This window comes from Nematolebias whitei, chromosome 10 (genome assembly GCF_014905685.2).
Source record: "Nematolebias whitei isolate Nwh7 chromosome 10, NemWhi1, whole genome shotgun sequence".
NCBI lineage: Eukaryota > Metazoa > Chordata > Actinopteri > Cyprinodontiformes > Rivulidae > Nematolebias > Nematolebias whitei.
Window position 1 is genome coordinate 10,783,509 of NC_056507.1, and position 9,825 is coordinate 10,793,333.

At 41.6% G+C, this 9,825-nt stretch overlaps 1 protein-coding gene across 1 annotated transcript in view; it reads right to left on the reverse strand.

Annotated features, from left to right (window-relative positions):
* det1 (DET1 partner of COP1 E3 ubiquitin ligase) overlaps positions 1-9,588 on the reverse strand; it is a 10,415-nt gene extending 827 nt beyond the window's left edge. The window contains exons 1-8 of the mRNA XM_037683345.1: positions 9,365-9,588; positions 7,155-7,552; positions 6,745-7,011; positions 6,463-6,675; positions 5,923-6,146; positions 3,453-3,582; positions 2,858-3,048; positions 240-431 (exon numbers count right to left, since the gene is read on the reverse strand). Coding sequence (XP_037539273.1) covers positions 240-431; positions 2,858-3,048; positions 3,453-3,582; positions 5,923-6,146; positions 6,463-6,675; positions 6,745-7,011; positions 7,155-7,403 — 1,466 coding nt within the window. The 5' untranslated portion in view covers positions 7,404-7,552; positions 9,365-9,588. The remainder of the gene's footprint in view (positions 1-239; positions 432-2,857; positions 3,049-3,452; positions 3,583-5,922; positions 6,147-6,462; positions 6,676-6,744; positions 7,012-7,154; positions 7,553-9,364) is intronic.
* Between the last annotated feature and the right edge of the window lie 237 nt (positions 9,589-9,825).

Below are 9,825 nucleotides of genomic sequence, written 5' to 3' on the forward strand. Positions count from 1 at the left end.
TACAGAAACAGCCAAAGTGTGTTTGTTTGCCTACAGAAACAGCCAAAAGTAACTTTAAGTCACAAGAGTCTGTCAGATGTATGTTGGGTTCCTACATATTCTCCAGAATCAGACTTTTAGACATTTCACTCAGTTTTTGATGTCAAAGCGTCTCTGTGCAGCACCATGAACCCAAACAAACGTCACGATCATGTGACGGATGGTTTAAAGAGGCTGAGCTGGTCCAGTAGAGTGAGTACCTGATGGGGTGGTCTCCGCAGGTCTTGGGCCTCTCCATCACAGACACCCACTTGTCATCGTAGCTGAAGAGCGACAGGTCCAGGTAGGGGCTGCTGCTGTACGACTGGGCGCTGATGGGCAGCTGCCCCAGCAGGCGACGCACCGCTTCTGTGTGGCCGCCATATTTGGCGTTCACTATGGTGTCTTTAAACCTGAAGACACAGACGGGGATCAGCAGAAACCTTCACTCAGCAGCACCCTCGTAAAAACGTCTAACAGGACCCTGAAACGTGTTCTCAACTTAGGGTTTGTGTAAAATCTAAAATACGGTTCAAACGTAATGTGTTCTTATTTGGGGGTCGGTCGTGGAGGCAGCAGGTCCAGGAGAGAAACCCAGAACTCCTTCTCCTCAGAAACCATCTCCAGCTCCTCCTGGGAGATCCTCGTGTGTTTCCAGACCTGAGAAGATAAATAATCCCTCCAGAGAGTTCTGAGTCTGCCCTGGGGTCTACACCCATGGAGGTGTCCACCTTAGCAGACTTGTTTTGAGGAGGAGCAGCAGTTCTACACCGAGCTCCTCCCTAAAGGCAGAGCTCCTTATCCTATCTCCAAGACTGAACTGGGCTGACCTACAAGGGAAGCTCATTTCAGCTGCACGTTCCAAACCTCATGACCAAAGGTGAAGGGTGGAACACCGATGGTGCCAACCACGTGACTCCGCAGAGTGCTTCAAATGTGCATCCTCATTTCAGAGTTGCATATTGATATATTCTTCACTTTTCATCTTAGCTCCTTCTTCACATGAACAGATCGGAGCAACACTCTCACAACTGCAGGCGTCCTGATCTGACGAGACTTCGTCTGCAGTTATGATGAAGTTCCATTTCCAACACAATCTGACTTCAAAGTTTCAAACTTTTCAGGAGATAAAAGTCAAAAATTTTCTGTTGAATTTTTTTACACCTGGACACAAACGTTTAGAGTAAAATTACAATTATTGTTTTGGCTGTGGTCCGGTTTTTATTATGTGTCCAAAAAACAATTCAAAACAACAGAAGTCATCCAAAGCTGTACAGCAGAGCGATGCATCAGGAAAACCAACTTCTTTTTTGTCTGATTCCTTCTCTGTTAGGTTCATTTTAAACCACAACTATCAAGTCATCTTCAATAAATTAAAAAAAGTTTTTACAAAATAAACGAGCAAAATAAAAATCCACGAGTGCTTTATGGCTAGACTAAACCTATACATTAATTAATACATGTTCTGAACTTTAACAGTTACATAAATCTGACAAGGTTTATGTTTCATGTTTGCACTGCGGCTGTACAAGAGAATATGACTTTATATCATATTACTCTTAATTTTTTTAATTTAAAATTTATATTCCAGAAAAGAAAAACTAAAATATGAAACTACTATATATATCTATATATTTTTTTTTTTTTCAGACCTGAAAAAAAAAAAATTCTAAGAGCATAAAGGATCTTTGATATTAAAGTTGATTAAATTAATTTAATTTGCATATGTGACACCCGAGTATTTTGCAATGTATTAAACAATGTTTGCTCTAATGTTTATTTAAAAAAAATTATTAATCATAATCATAAAGAACCATGTAATTATTGGCACTCAGTTTCTTTAAAAATCTTGCTGTATTGATTGTAATAAAGGTTTATAAAAATAAAACGTTCCTTGAAAATCTGAAATGCAGCAAAATGCTGCATAACATAAAAACTATTTTTTAAACATAACTACATAAAAACATAATATGGACAAACGAAAGATAAAATTCAATATTTTACTTTTTCTGTAAATATCATTTTTCTTCCTATAGTCATAATTTTAGGTTAAAATGTACTTTTATTTTTCTTTATATTTTTATGTTCATTAAGCATCAAATCAGTCTAATTTATAACGAGGTGGAAATGTGCAAAAAGCTGCACATTATTTGTGAAACAACCTCGTAAGTCTGAAAGCTTCTTGTATGTAAATATTCCATATAATTTATAATATGTCTTTTTTTTATTTTATTTTGTGTACTCCTCATTCATTTTGAAAGTATTCTTTAAATCATCTGCCGCAGGGATGGTAAACCGTCCTGGTCCAGGATCAGTTTCATTTCATGCTTCCTCTCCTCCAGTCTTCTTTTGCTATTTAAATCTCCATTATTTTAAATGTCCTCTCATGTGTCTTCACGTCTCTGGTCTTGCTGTCCTTCCTGTCGTCCTTCCCCCGTCTGAACCGCTGCTGCAGACTGGACTTACAGAACGCTTTCTTCAGCTTTCAGCCTCGCCTCGGCATCAGTTTGCTCTAAAATCCAAATCGATGCTCTCTTCCCGGCTCCAACTCTCTTTTCTCCTCGCTCTGCCTCGTCGTCCTCGCAGGTTTTTGTCATCTACTCTGGTGAGAACCGCCAAATTCAATCAGAGCAACTTTAGCTGCGCTGACCGCCCTAATATCTCTTCAACGTCCGCATTACGACCCAGAACTCCTCGTCTTCCTCCTGCAGGTGGTCCCAGCACATGTGAACCTCTAACATCTGGCTGCTCCTCATCAGGACTTATTTATTCTGAAAACAAAACTTCTACCGGTTTGTCAGAAGTAGCGCTTTTGGTAGTGTGAAGGTGAACGGGGTACCTTCTTTGGACCTGCCGAGCGTAGTTGTTTGACGAGGCGGAGCAGGGGAACTGGACCGCCTGGCTGTGCAGGGTGGCGTTTCTGAACAGGTCGCAGAAGTTCTCGAAGAGCTCCAGCAGCTGATCCGAGGTGTTCTCGAAGACGGCCAGCACCTCAGTGGACACCATGTTGTACACGACGAAGAACGACGGCTGAGAGAAGCCAAGAGGTCGAAGAGTTCAGAGAGGACAACAAAAGACAAATCACCTTGTTTTGTTTTTTTAATTTTAGTAATAAAGTTCAGGAAGAACAAATCTTTCTGGAGCTTTCTGTGAGTTTCATATTTACATTGCTCTGTTGGTAAAATGTAAGGACGTCACATATCCTCTGAAAACCCTGAGCATTAATTAGAGCCGTCTTTTGTCATAAATAAATCCAGGACTGAGCAGAATCCAGGGGACAAAAGTGTCCTCGGAGACCTGAAGGAGGAATTCATGTTGAACGGCCAAAACGACAAAAGACAGATGGAGGAAACCGGGGGAGCCGAACAAAAGAGCACAGAGGGAGGAATTCACATTGACAGATCTGTGTGTGTGTGTGTGTGTGTGTGGTCTACCTGCGACGGGTCTGTGACTCGGAGCGTGACCACGTCTTCACTGGTGTATTTAATAAAGAGGTGATGCTCGTCCAGCAGCTGCATCTTCCACATCCTCAACCTTCTGAGCTGATCAAAAAACTGGAAAAACCTGACGAACAGGAAAAAAAAAAAAAACGCATCATCAAAACTAAACGCCGCAAATGAAGAGTTTAGTCGCTCACGCAGCTCCACCGCAGGTACGATGAAGCTGAGACAAAATAACCGACATGACCAACAACGTGACAGAGGAAGTTACAGTTTAATAAACTTTATTTAAAGAACAAGCGATGACAATAAAATTGATTCAGCAGAAATCAACAATTCTTCTTTTCCCCGACCTTTAATTCTTGCTTGAAATATTTAAAGTCCAAACTGTCATGGACCTCAGAAGCAGAAGTCATTTTACATGAAGAGGGAAAACAACATGGCTTCCTTCAATACAAACAATAATTGACTTCACATGACTAAAGGATCACACCAACTAAACTTTTACTGGATTAAATGACCGAAGAAATGTTTTTGTGTTTCTGATGCATTTTTAAAGGACAAGAAAATTGTGAAATTGACTAAAATAATTTTAAATTGGAGGCTTTGAATTCTGAGACGGACACGGTGGCGCAGTTCTTGGAGCTGTTGCCTCTCAAGAAGGTCGCAGGTTCGCCTTGTGACCTTTCTGGGTGGAGTTTACGTGTTCTCCCCGTGCATGTGTGAGTTCCTCCCAGACCAAAACGTGCATGTCAGATCGACTAGAAACTCTTAAATGTCCCTAGGAGTGAATACTCGTTTGTCTTCTTCGTCTCTGTGTGTCCCTGTGATGGACTGGAGACCTGTCCAGGTGTCCCTGTGATGGACTGGAGACCTGTCCAGGTGTCCCTGTGATGGACTGGAGACCTGTCCAGGTGTCCCTGTGATGGACTGGAGACCTGTCCAGGTGTCCCACAGTGACCGCTGGACATGGGCAGCAGCAAACCCAGTGACCCGGAAAGGAGAAGCAGGTAAAGGTGTATGGAATTATGATCCTCCAGCTGCCACAGAATGCAGCACATGTACATGGTACAAAATAAATACAGCACGGCTTCCAACTTCAAATAAACAAGGAGTGCTCTTGTTTCCCACTGCACGTGAAGGCCCCTTCACACAGGAAGTGGTGTGCCTTGAACACAGCTTTCCTCCGCCTTGCACCAAAGTTTGAACAACTTTAATTTGAGCTCAGTGTTGCTCCGTCAGTGAATCAGACACAAACAGAAGAGTCTGGGTGTGTGTACTCATCAACAGTCAGTCAAGTCAAAGTTTATTTATATAGCACATTTACAACAACCACAGCTAACCAAAGTGCTTCACAATAATTACATCATAGATAAAAATATGATAAAAGAAATAATGTATATATTATGTGCACAGACAATTATTTCTATTTCTAGTGTCCTGTTATCACGGAGCTGGTTTTGCAGCATGAGGGGGACAAAACATTTTTGGGTGGTGTTATACACTTTAATATTAGTTATACCTTCTGTACTTGTGTCAGAAAACAGAAATATTTCTCATCATCAGCAGCTCTTTGGTTCCATCTCTGTGTCTCTCATTTGTTTTCAGTACATTTCCAAACAGAAGTGTCAAAACTTTTACCGTATAAGTCGCATCTATTATGCATCACCGCTGACAACACGGAAATGTGGGCCGGTGTTGTGCCAAAAATTGATTAGTTGCCAAATGGCGGGAGTGTGCACGGGAAGACTTTAACAAGATTAACACTTAAAAACAATTGTTTGTTTGGTCAAAATTATAGTAAAAGGTGTGTCTCAGTTGAACTTTTCCTTAATAAATGCACTTTGGCAGTCAAATCAGCTGCATTTTCAAAAGCTGATATGTGAAAGCAGGAGTGCGCAGAGGGAGGACTCGCTGTGCATTTCTTCGAAATTTAACAAGTTAACCACCTAAAAACAATTATTTGTTTGCTCGAAATTATAACAAAAGCGTGTCTCAGTTGAACTTTTACTTAATAAATGCACTTCAACTGTCAAATTAGCTGCATTTCACCAGGGCGGCGCAGTGAAATGAAATTGATGTGACGGTTGCTCCAGGTATGATGCCAGAGCTGGATGAAAGTGGCAGGCTATGGCAAGCCGATTGTGTCATTAATAGCCACTTTTACCTATTACATGACACAACGGCATGTCATATAACTCGAGTATCATCTAGTAGCTGAAAGTGGTAGCGTTCAATATTTTCCATGTCAGAATGAATGAAAATGGTCATATCTCAATCAAAAATTGATTTATAAATATGGAAGAAAAAAAAACAAGTTGCTTCGATGTATACGTATAAGTCGCAGGGTATGCAAATTAGGCCAAAGGTGCGACTTATAGGCCGTAAAATACAGTAATTGTTGTTGCTTTTCTTAAACCTTTTATAAACCAGACACAGAAACAGTCGCTCAGGGTGAACTTACCTCCTCTTGGCCGTGGCGCTGCCGTCCTGCTCCACCCTCCTCCACAGGTAGACCAGCAGCCTGTGCTTCAGTGAGTTGATAATTTTGTCGGTGTACAGGCGAGGGAAGCCGGGTTGGCTCTCTGCCTGCGTCTCAGTGTAAACAGCTGAGAGAGTCAGGAGGTCGTCCTCGTAACAGAAGCGACCGATTGTCCTCACGTCCAGAAACATCCCGTCCGGAGTCACCTGGGACAGACAAAGAATCAAAAACAGACGAAGCCTAAAAATTGACCTTTTGTTTCCTTGGAAAGGTAGCAGGTTAGAACGAAAAACGATTAATTTTCAAACTCTGTGTTGTTAAAGAAATAAAATCAGACTTTTTAGTACTGGTGTGGAATGTTTAGGAATCCATCTGCATGAGTTGAACGCCACACAGACTGAAGGATTGTGGACATTCAAACAAAGAAAGACGAATTCCCACAAAGCAGACAAAGTCTTTTGGACAGTACTAATTATTTACATGTGCTGGGTGTCTCTGCACCGGAACACTAAATCTGCTCACCTGGAACACGTGGATGGTCTGCTGCTGCACCGACAGCACAGCCAGGATGTTCCTGTAGAGGTAGAGACCTTGGTTGTGTGACAGAATGATCTTGTCACACTTAAAGGACCTGGTGTCGACCAGTCTGCCAGTGAAGAGGTCGATGATGTGCAGAGAGTAGTCCTCTAGAGGAGAGCGAGGGTTCGGAGTCACTGATTCGTTGTTGCGATACACCTGGCGAGAGATTAAAGATGAGCAGAGAGAAAACGGACTCAGTCCGCTCGTTGGAGTCAGAGTTGTTACCTCAAAGAAATATGGCGGCGGCTCCTCGGGGACATAAACGGCCGACCCGACGATGACGTAGCGGCAGTCGTCTGTGAAAAGGCTGCACTCCCGGTTCAGGTGTTCTCCGTTTGAGGCCACGTTAGTAACGCTGAGCAGAGAGAAGAAACGCTCAAACAGGCTGCCTCGGATGTTGAGGCAGCGCTGGTCGTTGGCGGTGGAAAGAGTCTCTCCTTCCTGGCCCCTCAGCAGGTCCTGAGCCGCCTGACACCCCTGGTACTCATAGATCTGGAGAAGGATTTTGACATGATGCGAGCGTGTCATTCTGGTTTGGTCTCGGGTAAACTTGTAGATAAAACTACCTGAATGTGTTTTAAAAATCAGACAATAGTTTGTGTTTCAAGATGGTGTGCAGGGAACAAACTTCTCACCTCGAGAGACGTCTGGTCAGAGGAGAAGGCGATGAAGTAACGTCCGTCTGGTGAGAACTTCCTGAGAAAGCAAGGCGGCTTCTCCACATTGACCACAGTGAAGTTAGGGAACAAGTTCTGGTGGAAGCAGCGAACTCGGTACCAGTGAGCTCCAGGCCGACCAGAGCAGATCCTTCGCCTCTCGAGACGATGGGCCACGTTCTGATTCTGGATGCGCCTGGGCTTTAAGGTCGGGGAGTCCTCGTCCATCGCAGCGATTCGAGGATCGTTTCAAACGCTCTTCAGCGGTGAAGACAGGAGGGCGGCCAGGAAAAACAAATGACTCATCACGGTTCTGCTTCCTGAAAGATGACGGATGACACCGACTGCCTCGATGAAGTAAAATGTTTCTACGTGTTCTGGTAAAATAGAGCAAACAAAAACTCAAGTTTCACCTAAAATCAGATTAAAGGGCTACACACGAACCTAAAACATAAATGCAGTACACTACCTATCAAAACCACTTCATCTGCAAACACACAAAGAAAAAAATATATTTTCTAGACAACAACAACAACAACAACAACAACAACAACAACAACAACAACAACAACAACAACAACAACATCGTTAGTATGCTTTAAACTATTAAACCTGAGTGACAGATAATCAGACTGTAACAAATACATTTAGAGTCATGTTTTATTTTTATTATCCATTCCCAGTTCCTGTCTGTCAGCACAACTTCTGACTTACAAACCTGTTCTTGTCACGCAGTACAGACTGTACACAACCCCGTTCAGTCCAAAGTTATGACTTTCTATAAATGTAAATAAAAACAGACGGCATTTATCTGAAATTTTCATAAACCCTTATTTTATTCACAATGGAACACTGTAAACATTTCAAATGTTGAAACGAAGAAATTGTACCATAAAAAATATAATTTTGGATTTTATACCAGAAACAGAATTGTTGTGAAAGGGACAACAAAGGCTTTAAAAATAAGTTGTACAAATCAAACAGCATGAGGAGCATTTTGTAACTAATTAGATTCATTGTTCAGTAAGAACGCAGCGTATAAAAAGAGCATCCGAAGTAAAGATGGGCAGAGGTTCACCACGCTGTAAATAAACTGTGTCTAAAACTAGTGGAACGATTTCAGAATTAAGTTCCTGAATGAAAGACTTTCATCTCCAGTTCATAATCTCATCAACAGATTAGAAGAATGTGTAGACATCTCTGCGCTCAAAGGACGAGGCTGAAAGTTAATATTAGATGGTCGTGATCTTTGGGCCCTCAGGGGCCACTGCATTAAAACCAGGTCTGGTTCCATTATGGGCTCAGGAACACTTCCACAGATCATAGTTTGTAAACACAGCTCATCCACAAATGCTGCTTAAAGCTCTATCAGGCAAATAATTTAGAAACCACAAACACCACCTCGTTCATCCTAAAGAGGAGAGGGACCATCCAGCCTGTTAGCTCACAGTTCAAAAGTATGCCTCTCTGATGGTATGGGGGTGCATTAGTGTCTCTGGCACGGACAGTTTACAGATCTTGAAAGGCACAAACAACGCAAAAAAAGTATTTACAAGTTTAAGAACAACATCTGCTTCAACCTAGTAAAGAAGAGGCAGGACTGTTGAATAGCTGAGTCCATCATGAGATCAGAATGAGACAAGATTCCCTCCAAAACCTCCAACAACTGGTCTCCTCAAGTTCAGAACTTTTACAGACTGCTGTTAAAAGATGGGATGCTTCACAGAGAGAAAAACAATTTTAAATAAAAATGCTGCTGCCACAAAATTCAAAACTATCCATTTCCCACCCAGAAAATTGTACAATTTGTTATTTTAAACCTTTGATCTGTTTACTGTGTTCCCTTGAGAAGAAAATAAGTTTTATGGGATCTTCATATCATTTCATTCAGTTTTTTTGTTGTTGTTGTTTGTTTGTTTTACATTTTACACAACACCCAACTTTAACATCATGTTGTTTATTAATTAATTTCGAGCTAAACTGTTTGGTTGTATGGCTATGTTATGTAAAAATGTTATGCTAACACACGAACACTTTTGAACCTTTTTTAAATTTGCTGAGGTCCAATCAGAGCTCGTTTTGGTCTAAACACAGACGACTTGCTAACAAATCATTAAACCACCTTTATCATAATTATTTAGGTTGATATCTGACACATTAGACAAATGATTAGGATAATAAACACTTACCTGCTGCTGGATTTTATCTGAAGTAATTTGTCGCTTCTTCAGTAACAAACAGACCTGTTTAAAACTGCACTTCCGTCCTCAGATCGTGGGTCCGATTACTAAACCTAAACATTCGTCTTCTTTTAGTTTGTACACTCCAAAAAGAACCGAAAAGGTGACTGTATTGTGTTAGATTATCACTTTGGATCTTGCAGCTGTGTTTGTTGTTAAGGAAGCGGGTAGGAAAAAGCGGAAGAGCGGAGAAAAGAGGCACCTTATTTTCAAACAGCGCCACCTCCTCCTCTGGTCATAAACGGAACTGCAGCCTCTGGCCTCTCAGGAAGCTGCAGGACTCCAAAATGAAAAATCTAATCAAAATCAGGTGTGTAGCTAAAAATGACTTTACAGGTGGCCCTGACTGAAAGCTTGTAAAATAAACAGAAACTGCAACATGCTTTCTTCAATGATCGTTCCAAAACTAT